Source organism: Eretmochelys imbricata, chromosome 7 (genome assembly GCF_965152235.1).
Source record: "Eretmochelys imbricata isolate rEreImb1 chromosome 7, rEreImb1.hap1, whole genome shotgun sequence".
NCBI lineage: Eukaryota > Metazoa > Chordata > Testudines > Cheloniidae > Eretmochelys > Eretmochelys imbricata.
The window spans coordinates 67,019,730-67,040,339 of NC_135578.1; the positions used below are offsets into that span (position 1 = coordinate 67,019,730).

At 42.8% G+C, this 20,610-nt stretch overlaps 1 protein-coding gene across 1 annotated transcript; it reads left to right on the forward strand.

Moving 5' to 3' along the window:
• Window positions 1-32: 32 nt before the first annotated feature.
• PPIF (peptidylprolyl isomerase F) lies at window positions 33-17,011 on the forward strand. The gene is made up of 6 exons (XM_077822021.1): window positions 33-257; window positions 4,007-4,037; window positions 6,009-6,097; window positions 9,974-10,070; window positions 12,515-12,590; window positions 14,754-17,011. Exons 1-6 carry the CDS (start codon window positions 90-92, stop codon window positions 14,887-14,889), a joined length of 597 nt encoding a protein of 198 aa, XP_077678147.1. The 5' UTR covers window positions 33-89; the 3' UTR covers window positions 14,890-17,011.
• The last annotated feature ends 3,599 nt before the right edge of the window (window positions 17,012-20,610 follow it).

Consider the following 20,610-nt stretch of genomic DNA (forward strand, 5'->3'; position numbering starts at 1 on the left):
GCGGCAGCCCCGCAGTGTTTGGCGGCCCCGCCCGCCCCCTTTCGCTGCGCTGAGAGCCAGCCGCGTGCGCCCTGCTCCGCCGCGCCAGCATGTCCGCGCTGAGCTCCGCCCGCCGCCTGCTCCTGCTGCGCCCGCCGCGGCTCGCCTGCCCGCGGGCCGCCCGGAGCCGGGGCTGCAGCAGCGCCAGCCCGCCCAACCCGCTAGTCTACCTGGACGTGGGAGCCGACAACCAGCCCCTGGGGCGCGTCGTGTTGGAGGTAGCCGCCCCCTGGGGTCCCCTGTTCCCGGCCGGCGAGGCTCTGCTGGCCCCAGGCCGGGAGTCAGCCGGAGCAGCCCCGAGCCAGGCTCCTGCAGCGGGCTGGGGCGGTGCGCAGGGTGAGGGAGACCGCGGCTGGGATGATGGTGGGCGAAGCAGCCTGGGAATCCAGAGAGCCGCGGGGGGGGTTCCTGGCTTTGCCACTGGCTGGCGGTGTGACCTTGGGCGAGTTCCGGCTGCTCCCTGAGCGCGCCGCCCTCGCTGCGCCTGGCCAAGGAGCTCAGAAGGGGGACGGGGGCAGCTGTGGAAAGCCCTTTGGCAATCGGGATTCAGTGAGGATTGTTATCTGGAAATAGTGCTTGCTCCAGACCTGAACCACCTGGATCGCACCGAGCTGCTACAGGAATATTTGCCTTATAAATAGCCATCTAAAAACTCTTCCCAACCGCCTTTGAAATCTCCAGGCCTGTGTCTCGCACGCACAAGGAGAGTGTGTGGTAGGGACATTGTCGAGTATCAAATTATGCAACAGAACAGTCCCCATCACTGCCCTTTAGAGATCACTGGCAGACTGAGTTCTCATTATTTACTTTGCACCTACCAAGGTCACACAGTAAGTCCGGCCAGAGCTGGGAATGCATCCCAGATATCCTGACTCCCAGTCCTGTGCCTTAATTGCTAGACCATGCATCCTTTCAATATAATATGTCCCCTCCAGTCCCCTTTCCCACTGCTGAATGCCTTTTTTAGGTAGTGCCAGAAGGAACTCTAGGAGGAATTGGTTTCATGTTTAGTGTATGAAGTGGCTGAGACAAAGCTGGGTATCCAGACTTATTTGTATGTTGATTTACTCTAAATTGATGATGTGGCGGAAAAAAAGTCCTGTCCTAGAGGAAATGAGTGCCTGGTTTTGAAAGTGACACAGGCAAGGTCAGGACTGGCAGAGGAGCAGACTTTACCACATGAGTAGAACTGTCATTTACCAAGGGAGAGCAGCAAAATGTAATGAACAGGAAATGTTACTGAGTAGGGGATTGCAAGTGTACACTCCCTAGCCAAAGTCAAACAGCAAAACCCTCAGCTGGTGTTGGTTGGGTACATATTGAGCACTCAAAGAACTGTTGCTTTGTCTTCAGGAACTCAGCTAGGAAAGTACATAAATACTGATACAATGGAGTAGTTAAGACTGTGTAATTCTCCTTTGTAGAATCACTCAAACTACTGAAATTCAAGCTGTACAGTTTTAGTAACTTCCACAGACATTGGATCCTCTCCTACTCCTCCCAAAATCATTATGAAAGTGAAACAGCCCACTTCCTGTATGTGGCTATTATTATTTAACTTCCGGATGGGGCAGTTGAGAACTTTTCAGTGCTAGGCTTCTGGCATTATATGGGGTGGTTGTCTTCTTACAGCTAAAGAGCTTTGTTAAGGCTGGCTTCTTTATTAAGGTGAAGTATGAAAAATACCTGTAAAAGAGTCATAGAAATTGTGGGGAGATGGACAATTATGAAAGGTCCTGGGAATGAGTATGTGTTTGTAATACACACAGAAAATGATCCATCTGTTTTTGCTTTCTCACTTTTCTGTGGAGAAGTTAAATAATGCATTCAGAGATGGAGAGAAATGAGTAATACTGGTTTGCTTGAACTGTTTGAATCTTTGAACTAAGAGGCAAGTTTGGACTAAAATGCTTTGAAGAAAAACTCTGAATTTTTAAATTGATTAAAAACAAAATATCTCTAGAAAATTATGCTTAAATTGCATAAAATAAGCAAAGTGTTTCTGGTGTTGATTATTTTGGAAACTCTATTTCAGTTGTCCAAAACTACCTTTCTAGCTGCAATCCTCAGTATAGCTTATGTAAACACACTTGAGACTTTTGGGTATGTAGCTAATGTCTCTTTCATTATCCTAGGCTTCTGAGTTTTCAGCTTCTTTATTTGTTAAAAAATACTTCCATAAAGTTTTAGGGTTGCCTGTTTTCTTTTATTTTGTTTGTTTTGTACTCTGGCTAAGGGGGTAGAGTTCTCCATTCTGGTTCCTTATCTTGTTTCCTGGAGGTGTTGTCCCAGTTCCTATGCTTTCCATTAGGTTCCTGCAGGATCACATTCCACAAGTTTGTGCAGCTGCTGTCTTTCACATCCACTCAACCACCCAATTGGTTGCTTGCTAGCTCATAATAATTCAGATACTGGAAAATCTTTGCCATTATAGAAACAGAAAAACAGAAAAATCATGCCATGTATTACTCCTGTGATAGTCATGACAAATGCTGAATCTATAATAGCGATATGTCCCTTATATCTTTAGTACCTGTTCGTGAACACACTGCGTAGGAGAAGGACTGAAATGTTTGTTTCAGAATATGAAGACAAGAAAGACTGTCATGTTCCATTCTGATTGATATTGATAGAAAGTTCATCACAGCTTCTTTCTTGCCCACCCATCCTTAGGTCTCTTTTGATGTAGCACATGAAGGTTCAAATGTGCTCTGAGAAGGGTTTCATGTGGCCAAAACCTTTGTTGAAAGTATTGCTGTGAAAACTAACCAAAACCAAATAGTCTTCACGTTGTCTTGAACTGTTTGAGGGACTTCTGGTAAAAATACCATTGTGCAAGGAGTTCATTACCAGATAGTCTTCTCTTTGGTATCATAAAATCATTCCTATAAAATTAATGGGCTTATAAAGGTCACACCTTCTTGTGACTGAATGTTAGGGCAAAAGGAGGAAGTCAACATGCTTGGCTGTAGCATGTTCATGGTTGCATGGTCTTCCAGTGACTGTACTTGTGTGGCAGTAGTGTTATCCTTGTGAGTAACAGTTGAGAACATATTACAGGATCCCTCTCTGTGCTGAACTGCATAGGATAGGAGTCTGTTAAAGCCCCAGCTAGAGAGCTTTGGTCATGCTTTTAGCTCTAAAAGCTCCCAGTTCAGTATGTGAGCCAAGATAACTGCCATTGCACTTACAGATCCAATACACCCCCTTCGTGGATCTGGCAATGCCTGCATCTTCACAAGGATATCTCTCTGCTCTGATTTGTGGTCTAAGTTGATTGAGGGACAATATGTACCTGAGAACAATCATGTACACTCTTTTGCAGATGGTCACTAGTCTAAAAAATCCATGCTGGCTGTTATGAAGAGATTTGTAGGGTCTACAAAAGTACTTCCTGTGAAATCTTCAGAAATGAAGACTTAATAATTTGACACTGTGTGACTTTGGGAATCAATTTTAGGTGTGCAACGTCTGCTCTTCTTTCTGTTCCTGCTACCTCAGTTTCCATAATATAACTATTTTTAAGCAGGCTTCAAAGATTAGTCTTTGCTGGAAGTAATTTAATTGCAACAATAGTCCAAAATACTTTTGGTCAATGATCCTGAGTCTTTCCAGTCAAATTTCAAATTCTTCCTGAATCTCATGTTGTATTGTTAATTTTAGTTCTTAAATACAACTACAATCAGTCTGAAGTGACTGACCAGAGGCCCAACAAGAAAGAGCTGCTTCAAAGAGGTGGTCTTTAATTACAGGCAAACTGCATTAAACTATTAGGCTATGTTAAAATGGTTGTTAAGGACATGGGGTTGCTTATTTTATATACAAGGTCATCCTTAGTACAGGTCTCCCCCTCTTTGGATTGGCTTAGTTCATGAAACCAATGTAGGTATCTTTTTAACTTTTTTCATGTGTGTATTTTGTTATGTAAAAGCTCACTTTTTGTGCTCTCTTTCTGTCTTTTTCACAGCTAAAAGCTGATGTGGTTCCAAAGACCGCTGGTAAGAAAGTGTCTTGAAAGTTTTATACTTTGTGATTTTAAGATTTAGATTAGATGGTTAGATGGGGCAGGAGGGAATTGAAATTGGAGGGGAAAATGCATTCAGAATTAAAGCTTTACAGAAACTTTAACTAGCTCAATAGTTGACTGAAAAATAGGACAATATTCATTATGTTTCGTCACCAATTTTTCTAATTTTTTTTCCTGACAAAGTTGAGTTCACTACCTTGCCTATGCATGAAAGTTATGTGTTTTGGTTACCGACGCTGGACAAAAATGTTTAACAAAAATAAAACATACACTTCTTTCACTGAAATCCAAAGCAACAGCAAATTGGAGGAATTGTGGAGTGGGGACAGTGGTTTGGGAGATTGGTAATGGGAGATAGAGGTGAAAGGGAGAAAAATCTAAGATGGTTTTAATCCTCCTACCCTGTTAGTGATCAAAAGTTTTTCTTTCGTGGCTGTTCGATGACCCAAGTGAACTTGAAGTCTTTAAAGCATGATTTGAGGACTTCAGTAACTCAGCCAGAGGTTATAGGTCTGTTACAGGACTGGATGAGGGTCTGTGGCCTGCAGTGTGTAGGAGGTCAGACTGGATGATCATGATGGTCCCTTCTAACCTTAGTCTATGAGTCTGAGTTGGTTGTCTTGGTCTACTTCCTAGTAGACAAGCGTCCATGGGGAAAAATACCACTTTCACAAATGAAGCAAGAGCAAAGGTTTAAAAGGCATGGAGACTGAAATCTCACTCCTAGAGGTGTTATTTCAAACTGAGATTAAGGGCAAATCTATACTACAAAATTAGGTCAACCTAATTTTGATGTACAGCCACCACAGTGATTGAATTGCTTTTGCATGTCCAAACTACTCTCCTTGTGTCAGCAGTGTGTGTCCTCACCAGGACCCCTTGCACTGATTTAACTTTCAGGGTGGGACATTGTGGGATGGCTTCTGAAAGGCAACCATAGTCAATGTAAACAACACAGTGTCTGTGCTGACACTGGATCGACCTAACTATGTAGTCCTCAGCGCAACATCTCTCACTGAGGTGGAGTTAAGTCACTGTCGTTGGTGGGTTACATTGGTGGGAGCTATGTTTTAGTGCAGACACTTGCAGAGTTTGGTCGAAGGAAGCTGCTTTACGTCGACCTAACTGTAGTGCAGTGTTCCCTCTAATTTTTCCCACGCATAAGTGGAATCAATTTTGTTATGTGCACCAGTGTGGAGGAGGTGTGATGCATCCCCTTCATATTGGTGCACATAACAAAATTCATGTGGTGGGGGTGGGGCCGAGGGGTTTGTAGTGTGGGAGGGGCGCTCAGGGCTGGGGCAAAGGATTGGGGTGTGCTGGGGAGGTGAGGGATCTGCGGTGGGGCCACGGATGAGGGGCTCAGGGCTGGGGCATGGGGGGTTGAGGGCTTTGGCTGGGGGTGCAGGCTCTGGGGTGGAGCCAGGGATGAGGGGTTTGGGGTGCAGGCTTGCCTCGGGGCTATGGTGGGCAGGGAGAGAGGACTCCCCACAGATTTCTCTCCACCCGCAGCAGCACCTGGGCTGGGAGCGGGAGAGGTGCCTCTCCCCTGACCATGGGGCTTAATAGGCAGCTTAGATGGAACTTAACTGTAACGTAAACTAGGCTAAAAGAGTGCAAGTGAAATGACAAACGTTGCATTTTGGCTACCTATAATGCTGTACGGTAGTGGGGGTAAACAAACTCTGACTTTGGGGCTCTCTTATTAGTACCTTTCACTAATACAAAGCTCTCAAGCATGCACAATAGAAGAATTAAAAAAAAATTAATAGGACTTTATATCACTGTTCGAGACTAAACTTTTTTTAAAGAACGTGCTTTAAACTTTTTTTAAAAAACACTGATGTGGGACCTAAATTACCTGCCATTTATTTTAATTTGGTTGTAGGGTACTGTATAATGATGTTACATGGTAGTAGTTCATATGTTTTTGTTTTACCAGAAAATTTCAGAGCTCTTTGTACCGGTGAAAAGGGTTTCGGGTATAAAGGATCCACCTTTCACAGAGTGATTCCTTTATTTATGTGCCAGGTAATGTAACCTTCAGTATTTTCACCAAACTTTTATTTTGGGAAACATATTATGGCGGATCTATTATACTGAATTCTGATATCTGATTTAAGAATTATTTTTATTTGTACAGTATTAGAACACAAGTTTAACACTGACTTTTAAATAGTTTTGCTGTTGTAACCTCTTAACAGCAGAAGGAAGATATGACTATGTGCCTTGCATTTCTGATCCTGTTGCTATGGCTGTTGTGTAGCACATCAGTTTGTACAAGTAAATGCAAATGCCACTCTAGACTGCTTTTAGAAATCCTGATTTTGGGAGCTGTGCTTTTGTGTAGTGATGTATTTTAACAAGTGGTGTGCTCAGTAAAATGGCTGTTGGTAAGGAAAACAGTCTGTGTGTAGAATTATAATCAGTGCAATGTAGCACATAAGAGAACAATGTACCCAATCTTTCTTTGCTGACAACATCTTGTTAAGCTATATTATGTTTGCTGTTGATATACAGGCATTTAAAAGAAAACAATCGGAGATTTCGTATGAACTACTCACTGTGTTTTCCAAGTAAATAGGCTGACTCACTAAAAGAATACTTGGTGTCTTAAGAGATTCTGAATGTGGCAATTACTTCTAATTTGAAGACTGAATCATTCTAAACTGCTATAAATAATACACAAACATGACAGTGATCCTGTTTAAAATAAAGTGTATATACACTTTGGAAGAGAAATTAATAGCCTACCTGTTTTGTGTGGATGCTTTATTAACATTCCATGATGTTCTGCATGACAGAAGGAGTGTGTTCCATTGCACTTGGACACAATTCCCCCCACCCCCAATTGCTGCAGTGTACTGGACTGCATGATAATTGGTTGCTTTCTCTCACCCCAGTGAAGGCTGCATTTCAACAGTAGTGTATTTATAGAGTTTTTGAATGGCTTTGTGATTTATTTGAGGTGAAAGGCTTTATAAACATGTAAATGCTGTTTTTAATCAATAACCTTGGAGGCACTTGCATCTTGAGCAGAAAACTGCATTTAAAATTTAAAAAATACCAAAACTCAAATGTTCTCATGTTGTCCTACTTTTGATAAGGGAAAGCGGACAAATATGCTGCAGTAGACTGACTTTATTTTGAAAATACGCTTTGGATCCTTTGGTGGTGGTGGAAAAGAATCAAGGTCTAGACTATGACCTGGGGGTCAGGAACTTGAAAATATTGATTGCTGCTCCACCACTAACTTACATAGTTCTATCCAAAATTAGTTGCCTGTCTCTCAGAAGTGTTGAGATGATGAGTTAGTGTTTGTAAAGTGCTCTGTATTTGCAGATGTGTAACTGCTACTATATGCTTCAAGGACCATATAATAATTCTAGGACAATTTTTCTTTTAACATTCTAAAAGTGGTGGAAATAGTGAAAGCCATTCCACTCGTAGGAGGTGCAATGTTAGTGTGATGCAGCCTGACGAATACACCTAATTAAAGGTTGCCATGAACTTTACTTTGCAATTCAGATGCCTCTTGATGACACACAGCACGTAAAGCATGCTTCTGGGATTACACAAGAATTGCCACACTATTATGTAAAGCACAACTTTGGGCAGCTCAAGCCAATCTTGAAAATGTGAATGTCATACACAATATCTTATGATTCCAAAGAACATAAGAGCTGCCATACTGGGGGAGACTATGGTCCGTCTTGCCCAGTATTGTATCTCCAATAGTGTCCTGGGCCAGAGCTTTTGGGGAGATATGCAGAGCAATTATAAAATGATACACCCCTGTCTTCCACTCCCCGGCTTCTGGTAGTCAGAAGTTTTAGACCTACCCCGAGCATGGAGTGGCATCTGACCATCTTGGCTAATAGCAATTGATGGACCTATTTCTCCATGGACTTTTCCAGTCCTTTTTTGAATCCAGTTATACTTATGGCCATCACAACATCCTGTGGCAATGAGTTCTATGGATTAGTTGTTGTGTAAAAAATTACCTCCTCTTACATGTATTAAACCTGCCAACTTTTCATTTTGTCAAGTGACCCCTGGTAAATAACACTTCTTTATTCATTTTTTTCCACACTTTTCATAATTTTATAGACCCCATCATATCCCCCCTTAGTCATCCCTCTTCTAAAATGAAGCGCTCTAATCTTTTTAAGTCCCTGCTCATATGGAAGCTGTTCCATACCCTTGATCACCTTTGCCCTTCTCTGACCCTTGTCCAGTTCTACCGTATCCTTTTTGAGATGGGTTTTGAAGTACTGGATACAGTTGGCGCACCATGGATTTATATAGTGGCATTATGGTATTTTCTGTCTTCTATTCTATCCCTTTCCTAATTGTCCCTAACATTCTGTTTGCAAGGATTAGCTTTCGTTTGCAGCAGTGTGCTTGGCACTGTACATACATAAGAACTCTCAGTCTGTGTCCCGAGGAACGTTCAGCCTATGGTAGTTAGAAGGCAGATAAAACAGGTCAGACATAGGACACATCAGGTGATCCTATGAATTAGGATTAATTGCCTAACAATTTTTGTCCTGTAAAAGAAAAACTATCGGGGGCATGATCCTGCGGCCTCTGCGAAAACTCCCATTCAGCTCTGAGTGTGACTAGAATCAGATCATCTTTCCAAATTTAAAACTACAAAATCAAAATGTTTGGATTAAGACTCCCACAGTATCGGAATCTCTTCCATTGAGGGTAGGAAGTCTGCCAATACTGCATAATCACCAGGTGAGTCTTCAGTACCTCTGAATTGAAGTGGTGAATAAAGTATCCATTGGGGATACTTCCTGCAAAGTTATCCTAATTGTGAGCTCAACTGGAAAAAGTGAGTGAAAGTTTATAAAATTGTTACAAGAACCTATAACAAATGATGAGAAGACTTTCTGGGAAAATTATCAGAAGAAGCTGTCTGACAACTGCAGACTGAGAAATGGGCAGACAGGACAGGAGCAAGGTATATGATCCTTGCTGCCATCCCCATCATTTCCTGGTACCCTGGGATCCACAACATCACTGTTGAGCCTTCATCATCCTAATCCTGACCTGACCAGGCCAGAGAGAGGGGGACCCAGATGACATAGCCACCTTCAGTGGCTCTGGCTAACTAGGATGTGAGACTTTGCCACCAATCCCCACTCCCACCCACGTGTCCTTTTTTCTTCCCCACTTTATTTCTTCTCTTTCCTAACTCTCTCCTTTTGCCTTCTGTCTAATAAGGGTCGATGTTGGTATGAGTTTCCCAGGTCTCAGAGTGGCTAATAAGACCAAGTGCCATGTATTTGTTTTTCCAGCAGTGAGGTGGCAAGTAAACATTGACCCAAGACAGAAGCTGTATTTTGTGTCTTTGCTATTCTTTTCTCTCCCGTCTTGTGTGTATTTGTCTTATTTTGTCTTCTAGGAAACAGGATTGGGATTTTAACAAAAACAGCACCAGCCTGTCTTAATTAACTGTCTTTTTTTTGGGAAAAAGAGAAGTTATTTCCACCTTTAATACTATCTAAAAGACTGTTGAACGATGGTTTTGGGTTTTTTCCATTTAAGGACTCTCTACAGCTAAAGGGAACAAGATGTTAAAATGAAAGTTCAACTTAACGCATTTGAAATATAAAGTATTAACTGTTTTTCCTCCATTTCTATATCCTTAATAAAAGGTTTAAAATTTTTAATCATGTGTTTGCTGTAGTACTAAGCAGGCTGAAGTCTCTGTATACCAAAGCCTGAACCTTGCTTAATGTTTTTTAATGTTGGATGGTGACAGGGTCATATTAACTCCTTTGAGCCCGTATATTCCATGTAAATTAATTACAACAGTGCGTATATTTTTAATAGCACCTGTTTTAGTATAAAATGCAACCTGTACATTAAAGTTAAAAACCACTTATGTTTCAGGCTGGGGACTTTACCAACCACAATGGCACAGGAGGAAAATCCATTTATGGCAGTCGATTTCCAGATGAAAATTTCATACTTAAGCACGTTGGACCTGGTAAATAAACTTATTCCTCTTCCCTTCTGCTGAGCAATTTGTAATGATTGGTACCTGTAGAAAATGTCATTTTAAGGAGCACATATTTGAGGTGGGTGAGGTACTTGATCATTACAAAAAGGTCCATTGAGGTGGTGTCGAAGTGGTGAGGTGTTACTAGTTCAGCTGTGTTAATATACACATCATGTAGACAGCCTATGATGGGTGACAGTCAGATCATCAAACCTATGGCAGTTTGCTTTAAGTGGATGCAATGCAAATTATCATAGCCTAACATGTTTGTTCTATTTTATGTTTACAAACTGTCCCAAACGTGGAACAACTCTTTTTGTAATGGAATGGAATTTGGCTACATTTTCTGTTTACTGAATCTCCTGACTTGAATTTTTACTCAGAGTGAAATGAAGTGGTCATGGGTCTGTCTGACTGGTCACCATGGTGTTGGCTGTCCAGCAGCTAGATGGTGTGGAAGGGAGCACAAAAGCTTTTAGCCAAAAGATCGGTTATAGCAACAGACGAATTATAACCAACTATAGTCAAAAGAGCAGGTGAATACAGGGGTGAGGGGGAAGAACCCAGTCACCTAGGAACATACACTTAGGAAATGTCTATGCAATTCTAACATATCAGACTGTTCCATTTATCATGGGGACCAAGTCAGTTGGTTTTCCCTATTTACCATGCAAGCCACAATAGACATTACAAGGTAGGAACCACCTTCAGGGTCCCAATCAGTGGTGAGCTGGAGCCAGTTCTAAAAGGGCTTCTAAATTTAACAACCGGCCAAAAGTGGCGCCTTAGGCGCTGACTCCGTAGGTGCTCTGGGGCTGGAGCACCCATGGGGAAAATTTGGTGGGTGCAGAGCACCCACCAGCAGCTCCCCTCCCCGCCCCCAGCTCACCTCTGCTCCACTTCTGCCCCTGAGTTATGCTCTGCCCCATTCTGGTTCTCTCCCCCACCCTCCCCTGTTTCCCACGAATCAGCTGTTCGCGCGGGAAGCCTGGGAGGGCTGAGACGTAAGCAGCTGCTTCATGCTGAGGCCCAAGGAGGCAGAGCGGAGGTGAGCTGGGGTGGGGGGGCACAAGGAGGGCTGCCCGCACCGCAGCAGGTAACCTTGGGCGGGGACGGGGACACGCAGGGGAACTGCTCCCTGCCCCAGCTCACCTCCGCCTCCCTGGGCCTGCCTGCTTCTCAGCCCTCCCAGGATTCCTACACAAACAGTTGATTTGCGGGAAGCCGGGGGTGTGGAGAAGCAGAGTGGGGTGGCACATTCAGAGGAGGAGGTGGAGTGGAGGTGAGCTGGGGCCGGGCAGGGAGCTGCCGGTGGGTCACCCGCCAAATTTTCCCCATGGATGCTCCAGCCCCGGAGCACCCACGGAGTCTGTGCCTAAGGTTTCAGAGTAACAGCCATGTTAGTCTGTATTCGCAAAAAGAAAAGGCGTACTTGTGGCATCTTAGAGACTAACCAATTTATTTGAGCATGAGCTTTCGTGAGCTACAGTTCACTTCATCATTTTAAAGAGAGTGGTCACTTTGGATGGGCTATTTCCAGCAGGAGAGTGAGTTTGTGGGCGGGGGGGCGGAGGGTGAGAAAACCTGGTTTTGTGCTGGAAATGGCCCAACTTGATGATCACTTTAGATAAGCTATTACCAGCAAGAGAGTGGGGTGGGAGGAGGTATTGTTTCATGGTCTCTGTGTGTATATATAATGTCTTCTGCAGTTTCCACAGTATGCATCCGATGAAGTGAGCTGTAGCTCACGAATGCTCATGCTCAAATAAATTGGTTAGTCTCTAAGGTGCCACAAGTACTCCTTTTCTTTGTGCCTAAGGTGCCACTTTTGATGTGATCAATGTGGGGAGCAGCCGCTCCCCTTGCTCCCCCCCAGCTATGCTACTCCACACCTAGGAGCCAGAGGGACCTGCCAGATGCTTGCCGGGAGCTGCCCCAGATAAGCACCGCCGGGACTCCCCACCTCGCCCCCCGGCAGGTCCCTCTGGCTCTTAAGGCCAGGGCACGGTGGGCACCCACTACGGTAGCCCACGAGACCCTCCTGCCTGGTTCCGGGGGCAGTCAGAAGACAGGGGAGGGGGGTGGATGGGGCAAGGGTGGGAGGGGTGTCAAGGAATGTGGGGGGCTGGATGGGGCAGGAGTCCCAGGGGGTGGGCCACGACCCCCTTGTGGAGTGAGGAGGGAACCGGTTGTTAAGATTTTGGCAGCTCATCACTGGTCCCAATGGCAGATGAACTATCCCCATACTACCATTGCTGGAGGAGAAAGGAAAGGAGAAAGAAAGGGTGGGACATGAGCAGCCACGCTGAAGCAACATGCCTTCCGCCCTATTCCGCATCTCTACTAGCCTTATGTATGCAAAGGAAAAGTGCATTTTCTCTACAGCACATTTTTCAGATGAATACATTGCTAATATGTTCATGTTTTTGCAGGTATACTCTCAATGGCCAATGCAGGACCCAATACAAATGGGTCTCAGTTCTTCATTTGCACTGCCAAAACTGACTGGTAAGTTTTCTGTAGAAATACATATGGTAACACTTACCCCATGGGTCTGCAGTTTTTAAAAACGTATCTACATTAATTGCTCTGTCATTACAAGTCTTGAAGTTCTGCAGAAAAGGACCTGGGGATTACAGTGGATGAGAAGCTGGATTTGAGTCAGCAGTGCGCCCACATTGCTAGGAGGGCTAATGGCCTATTGGGCTGCATTAGTAGGAACATTGCCAGCAGATCGAGGGAAGTGATTATTCCCCTTTATTGGGCACTGGTGAGGCCACATCTGGAGTATTGAGTCCAGTTTTGGGCCCCCCCACTACAGAAAGGATGTGGACAATTTGGAGAGAGTCCAGTGGAGAGCAATGAAAATGATTAGGGGGCTGGAGCACATGACTTACGAGGAGAGGCTGAGAGAACTGGGCTTATTTAGTCTGCAGAAGAGAAGAGTGAGGGAGGATCTGATAGCAGTCTTCAACTACCTGAAGGGGGGTTCCAAAGAGGATGGAGCTTGGCTGTTCTCAGCGGTGGCTGATGACAGAACAAGAAGCAGTGGTCTCAAGTTGCAGTGCGGGAGGTCTAGGTTGGGTATTAGAAAACACTATTTCAGTAGGAGGGTGGTGAAGCACTGAAATGGGTTACCTAGGGAGGTGGTGGAATCTCCATCCATCGAGGTTTTTAAGGCCCAGCTTGACAAAGCCCTGGCTGGGATGATTTAGTTGGTGTTTTTCCTGCTTTGAGCAGGGGTTGAGCTAGATGACCTCCTGAGATCTCTTCCAACTGTAATCTTCTATGATTTGGAGAGGTTGGAGGAAATGAGGACATAAGGGAGATAAATCAAACAGTTGATGTTGCGCTGTGCATTTGAATGGATCCAATAAGTGGTTCCATTTTCCTATTATAAAATGAAGGCATCACGTTTATTTTTATTCTCATTTTCTTTGGATGCAGTAATGTACCTCTTGCTGTTCCCAGCATACTTCAGTAATACCTTCATCATTGCTGGAACAAGCCTTTGCTTCTTCCAAGTCCAAAGTTGATTAGCATTGGTAGCGCAGGGTGAAGCCATAGGTCAGGAGTGGAAATTAAGAAAAAGGAGTCAGCCTTAACCAGATATTTACCCTGTGAGTTGTAAATTTCTCCATCACTTCCTAGGAAATAATCTGTTTGAGCCAGAAGCTCTAAACATAAGTTAATAGGATGAACATGGGTGGAGGACTGCTCTCCCTTGCATGTTTAAAAAGTTTACTTTTTTTAACTTCTAAAGAAATGACAAGTGAGTCTGGACACTGGGACTACTTCATTAGCATTGTGAGTTAGAAAAATATAAAACCTTGGGTTAGCTGAAGGTTCATGCATCTCTTCCTCCCCATTCCTCCTCCTCTTCCCCCCCAATTACAACAATCTTGTAAGTGTATTGAGACCTCCTACAAAACTGCAGGACAGTAATGAATGCAATGTATGCTTTCCCCTCCCCTCCATGCAAAAAGATTCTACGAACAAATTCTCACTGTAGCCCCAGGATGTGTAGAATGCTTACTGACAAGTGGAGATAGAAAGGTTAAGTGATTTGGTCAATCCTGGGGCTTCCAGTCTCCCAGGTTGGGTTGCTTCACTAGACACCATGCTGCCTTACAGTCCCGAAAGGCCTGACCCAGATGCAATTGTACTCGAGAGACTTATATTGACTTCAGTGAGCTTTGGATTAGCCCCACTTAGAACAGCCTTTGCTATTCACGTCTCTCTCTCTACTGCTCCTGTCATTTGGAATACCTTTTCTGTAGCTGTCTGCCTCATCGTGTCAGTACATTTTGCTCCCATATTTAAGACGTTCCCCTTGCCCTCCCTCCCCAACTATACCACTTCCCTTCTATCTCCATCTCCTTCTGCTATTGGTACTTAAGGCTTGCAACCTGAAACGCTTTACGTTCTTAAGTAATGGGCACTACGCAAGATAAGGCCATTATCCTGCTAACTTTTATTCATGTGAGGAAGGGCCTGTAGGATCAGGTCCTAAAGCTGTATTGTATTCTTTTACTTTTTCAGTAAGTAGAGTTGATCAGAATGTCATCAGCTAGTCTGAATATGCATTCATATTCAGCATCCCCCTTACTTTCAGTGTGTATTTAGTTTAATATTGCTTTTACTTATACTTATTTATTATTCATATCACAGGCTAGATGGAAAACATGTTGTGTTTGGCTACGTAAAGGAAGGAATGGAAGTTGTGAAAAAAATCGAGAGCTTTGGTTCCAAGAATGGAAAGACATCCAAAAAGATTGTCATTACTGACTGTGGTCAGCTGTCGTAACCCACTGCCTGTAACTCAGGAGAACTTAGGTGCTGTGAAAAAGAAAAATGAGGAAGAAGCATGTCTGATTTCACTTTTAGCGTTGTTAATTGCTGATGTGAAAATATATTTATGTCTGTTCAAGATAATTCATTGAAGATGCTATGATCAGGGACAGTAGAAATGTGAGGAATTCTAGTTAAAAATCTCCATCTTATTGTGGGTAGGGTCTAGAGTCCACGTTTTCTGTCTAACTTGGCTCTACTTTTACATTGTTGTATAATATTATTTACTCACAACAATGAGAATATTCTTAAAATATGTATTAGCATGTTAAACTGAACTACCAAAATAGAGGCTTTCAGGCCAAGCTTGATCGAGAACCCCATAGTATCCTGCAAGCTGAAGTGCAGTCATTCAACACTGTATTGGGCAGCAATATGAATATTAATTTTATCATAAATTACAAGGAACATTGTGAGCCTTATCAGAATATTTGAAAGATTATCCTGTTGTCGACTTGGCTAGTCAGAGTTTGCACCCTTCTCTATTTCAAATGAATGTAAAGTTAGTGTTTGACAAATCCATCCAGGTTCAGTGAATAAATTCATTAGCTGGATGTTTCAGGCAGTAGGATCAACAGTGAAGTAATTAAGGATGTTGCATTTAAACTTTTGTAATTGGGGTTAAAATGCTTCATTAAGATGAAATAAAGAATGCTGCATTTCCTTTGGTGCTATGTTTCATTCCTGTCTGGTTGCGGACTTGAAATTGTACTGATAAAGCAAATTAGTTAATGCTCTCAAGGCTATCTCTGCAACCAGAAGGACTAGAATCTTCTTTCTGCAAAAGATGACAAAACTTACAGTGCAACTTAAATTGATGGATTTCTATTGTCTTGGACCATTGCTAATTCTTTAACAGAGGGGGGAAACTAAGACTAAGGCTTGGTCTACACTGGGAGGGGGGATCGACCTGAGATACGTTGACTTCAGCTACGTTATTCTCATAGCTGAAGTTGCGTATCTTAGGTTGACTTACCTCGTGTCCTCACGGTTGACTGCCGCCGCTCCCCCGTCGACTCCGCTTCTGCCTCTTGCCACAGTGGAGTACAGGAGTCGACGGCAGAGCGATCGGGGATCAATCACTACCCGCCAATCCGGCGGGTAGTGTAGACGTACCCACAAAGTATCTTGTATCTAAATGAATTGATCAAATTAACTTTTTGCTTTACGTTATATTAAACTGAGTTGGTGGGCATGCTACCACAGCTCCAGTCATTTACTTGATAGAGTCAAGAGATAACCAGAACTGATCAAGTGACCTTCTTTGTAATGCAACTGCTAACTAACCGGCAGTGCAGCTCTACTCTGAAACCTGACTAGGTAAAAATAGCAGCAGATCCATTTTCTGTGTGTATTCAGAATGCTATCCCAAATGACAAATAAGTTTTACTGCTTTTTGTTTCTGTTAGCCCGTCAGAGCCAACTTATCTTGGGATTAGCTGGATTCCATTTCTTCTGGTGCATCATCAACAGAATTACTAATTTAAAATTGGTTACTTCAGTGAGAGGGAAGGAATCCAGATGGTCTGATGGGAGTCCATCAAGAGTTTTCAGGGCTGGCAGTTAGAAAATACATCTTTTCACTCGTAAACTGTGTACATCTGATAGGGAAGCATTGAGAAATAATGGTAATAAAACCTTACAATGACATTTCTAGAGTCACTTAAGCTGCTAAATATATATATATTTATATATAAGTGGTGGAGGAAGTGTCTTGGTGGCTGGTACAGTAATTATTCAGGAAATAAAAATAAAATGTGAAGGCTCTTTCCAAATGTGAGTTAATGTCCATCATATAGAACAACAGTATGCAAGTTTAAAATGCATCATGCACTAGATGGATGTCTTTTTAGCTAATTGAAGATTACATACATTTGTGTATGTGTGTGATGGAATTTCAAGTATAATTTCACAGAAAATAGGACTGAACCGCTTTTTATTATAGTTCCACTATTGATTTCTTTTGAAATATTTAAAAAATATTTTAGCTAATGTTGAATGTTGATATAAAATATTTTATATGTTCCCTTCATTTGTGTGTGGAAAATCATTAAATACATTTTTTGGTTAAAAAAGAAGTCTGTTTCTTATGTGAGTTTAATGTTGTCCATTGATTTAAAACTGGCATGTGAACAGCTGAAATATCACAGCATTGGTTGTGTTTCACTCGAGCTGCACTATTCTCTGAAATTCCCCCTTGTCATATTGTCTATATCAAGGGTGGCCAACCTGCGCCTGAGAAGGAGCCAGTGTGCATTGCCAAAGAGCAACAGTAACACGTCAGCTTCCCCTCAGCCCGCTTCCCCCCCGCCCCCAGTGTCTCCCACCCGACAGCTGCACTGCTGATTAGCACCTAACCCTCCATCCCTGCACCTCCCGCCTGCTGCGATCAGCTGTTTAGTGGTGTGCAGCAGACTCCGGGAAGGGGTGGGAGCCTTGGGGAAGGAGTGGAGTGGGGCCTGGGGCAGAGCCAGGGGTTGAGCAGTGAGCACCCTGTAGCACACTGGAAAGTTGGAACCTGTAGCTCCAGCCCTGGTGTTGGCATCTATGCCAGGAGTTTCATATTAACCTCTGAAGAGCCACATGTGGGCCACCCCGGTCTATATCAATGGTCCTCAGAGCTGCCACTTCTTCATTTAGTAGATACTCAGAACCACAAAACTCGTCGTAGTCAGCAAGTCAAACTTTCATGATTGTCTTACACTGGAGAGAGAGCTCTTCTAAAATGGGTTAATGTGTGCATGGGGAGATTAATGCCAGAAGGGATCATTTGATCATCTGGCCTGATATGGATAACACAAGACATAAAATTTCACTGTTATCCCTGTACTGAGCTCAATAACTTCTGTTTGACTAAAGCATAACTTCCAGAAAGGCCTCCAATATTGATTTGAAAATATCAAGAGATAAAAAATCCATAACTTCCCCTGGCAATTTGTTCCAGTAATTAATCACTCACAATTTTTTGGTTTTTTTTGTTAAACAAGTGCTTTCTTTCTAATTTGAAATTTGTCTGATTTAGCTTCCAGTCACTGGTTCTTTGCTATCCCTGTCTCCGCTAGATTAAAGAGATCTACTATCTTTTTTCCCTGTGAAGGTACTTATACTCTGTAATACACTTCTACACTGTGAAGGTACTTATACGCCTCTCTGTTTTTTTGATACAGAGCTCAATCTTGTTCAGTTTATCTTAATGGAGGGAATTTTCCCTAGCCTTCAAATGATTTGTTTTTCTTGCAGCGTTCAATTTTTCAACATCCTCTTTAAAATATGGATTCCAGAACTTGATGCAGTATTCCACTATCTGTCTCTCACCACTGTCATATGAAGAGGTAAAAGCACCCTCCTGGTCCTACTCACTACTTCTGTTTTATACATCCACAGATTGCATTAGCCCTTTTTGCCACAGTACTCCACTGGAAGGTCATGTGGGAGTTGCTTGTCTATTATGACCCCCTAATCCTTTTTGGAGTCACTGCTTCCCAGGATAAAGTTATCCTTCCTGTAAGGATGAGCTACATTTCTTGTTCCTAGAGGAATAACTTTGCATTTGGCTGCATTAAAACACATTTTGTTTGAAAGGGCCTACCTTACCAAGCGATCACTGTATGACTGCCCTGTCCTCATTATTTATCATTTTCCCAATCTTTGTGTCATCTTCAGATTTTATCAGCAGTGATTATATGTTTACTTCTGAATCCCAAATGTCAAATTGTATCAGGCCTAGTACTAATCTCTGCTGAATCCACTAGAAATGATTATTCAGTGATGATTCCCCATTGTCTGCCACTACCTTTTTGTGATTTGTCAGTTAGCCAGTTCTTAATCCTTTTAACGTGGAATCATAGAATCGTAGGACTGCAAGGGACCTTGAGAGGTCATTTTGTCCAGTCCCCTGCACTTGTGGCAGGACTAAGTATTATCTTGACCATTCCTGACAGGTGTTTGTCTAATCTGCTCTTAAAAATCTCCAATGATGGAAACTCCACAACCTCCCTAGGCAATTTATTCCAGTGCTTAACCACCCTGGCTGCCATTTAAGCCCATTGTCCTATCCTCAGTGTTTGAGAACAATTTTTCTCTTTGTAACAACCTTTTATATACATGGAAACTGTTCTCATGTCCCCCCCGTCTTCTCTGCAAAAATTGGGTTTGTTTGGTCTGGAGAAATCTTCCCTCACAGGTCATATTTTGTAGACCTTTAATAATAGTTTTTCTTCTCTGGACTTTTTCCCATTTGTCCACATCTTTTCTGAAATGTGGCGCGTAGAACTGGACACAGTCCTCCAGTTGAGGAAGAAATACTTTTTGTGTCTTGCTTACAACACTCGTGCTAATAGATCCCAGAATGATGTTTGCTTTTTTTGCAACAGTGTTACACTGTTGACTCATATTTAGCTTGTGATCCACTATGATCCTGAATTCCCTTTCTGCAGTACTCCTTCCTAGGCAGTCATTTCCTATTTTGTATGCAGGCAACTGATTGTCCCTTCCTAAGTAGAGTACTTTGCATTTGTCCTTATTGAATTTCATCCTATTTACTTAGGACCATTTCTCCAATTTGGCCACATTGTTTCAATCCTATCGTCCAAACCTCTCCCAGCTTGGTTTCCTCTGAAAACTTTATAAGTGTAATCTCTATGCCATTATCTAAATTATCGATGAAGGTAATGAACAGAAATACACCCAGAACTGATTCCTGCAGGTCCCCACCTGACATGCCCTTCCAGTTTGACTGTGAACCACTGATAACTACTCTCTGGGAATGGTTTTCCAATCAGTTATGCCCCCACTTTATAGTAGCTCCATCTAGGTTGTATTTCCCTAGTTTGTTTGAGGTCATGCAAGATAGTATCAAAAGCCTTACTAAAGTCAAGATCTACCACACCACTGTTAGACATCTGTCAAGGTTCCTTCCCCACTCTAAACTCTAGGGTAGAGACGTGGGGACCTGCATGAAACACCCCCTAAGCTTATTCTTACCAGCTTAGGTTAAAGATTTCCTCAAGGTACAAACTTTGCCTTGTCCTTGAACCCTGTGCTGCCACCACCAAGCGTGTTAAACAAAGAACAGGGAAAGATCCCACTTTGGAGACGTCTTCCCCCCAAAATATCCCTCCAAGCCCTACACCCCCTTTCCTGGGGAAGGCTTGATAAAAATCCTCACCAGTTTGCATAGGTGAACACAGACCCAAACCCTTGGAACTTAAGAACAATGAAAAAGCAATCAGGTTCTTAAAAGAAGAATTTTAAATAAAGAAAAAGTAAAAGAATCACCTCTGTAAAATCAGGATGGTAAATACCTTACAGGGTAATCAGATTCAAAACATAGAGAATCCCTCTAGGCAAAACCTTAAGTTACAAAAAGACACAAAAACAGGAATATACATTCCATTCAGCACAGCTATTTTACCAGCCATTAAACAAAAGAAAATCTATCGCATTTCTAGCTAGATTACTTACTAACTTAATAGAAGTTCTGAAGAACGTTCCTGATCGGTTCCTGGCAAAAGCATCACACAGAGAGACAGACCCTTTGTCCCGCCCCCCAGCTTTGAAAGTATCTTGTCTGCTCATTGGTCATTTTGATCAGGTGCCAGCGAGGTTATCTTAGCTTCTTAACCCTTTATAGGTGAAGGGGTTTTGCCTCTGGCCAGGAGGGGTTTTATAGTTCTGT

What these genes read in the sequence shown, in the direction of transcription:
- PPIF (XM_077822021.1), top strand. Translation starts at nt 90, where the DNA reads ATGTCCGCGCTGAGCTCCGCCCGCCGCCTGCTCCTGCTGCGCCCGCCG. An exon ending in TGGGGCGCGTCGTGTTGGAG is followed by an intron (nt 258 to 4,006) that starts GTAGCCGCCCCC and finishes TCTTTTTCACAG; the next exon opens with CTAAAAGCTGATGTGGTTCC. An exon ending in TTCCTTTATTTATGTGCCAG is followed by an intron (nt 6,098 to 9,973) that starts GTAATGTAACCT and finishes CTTATGTTTCAG; the next exon opens with GCTGGGGACTTTACCAACCA.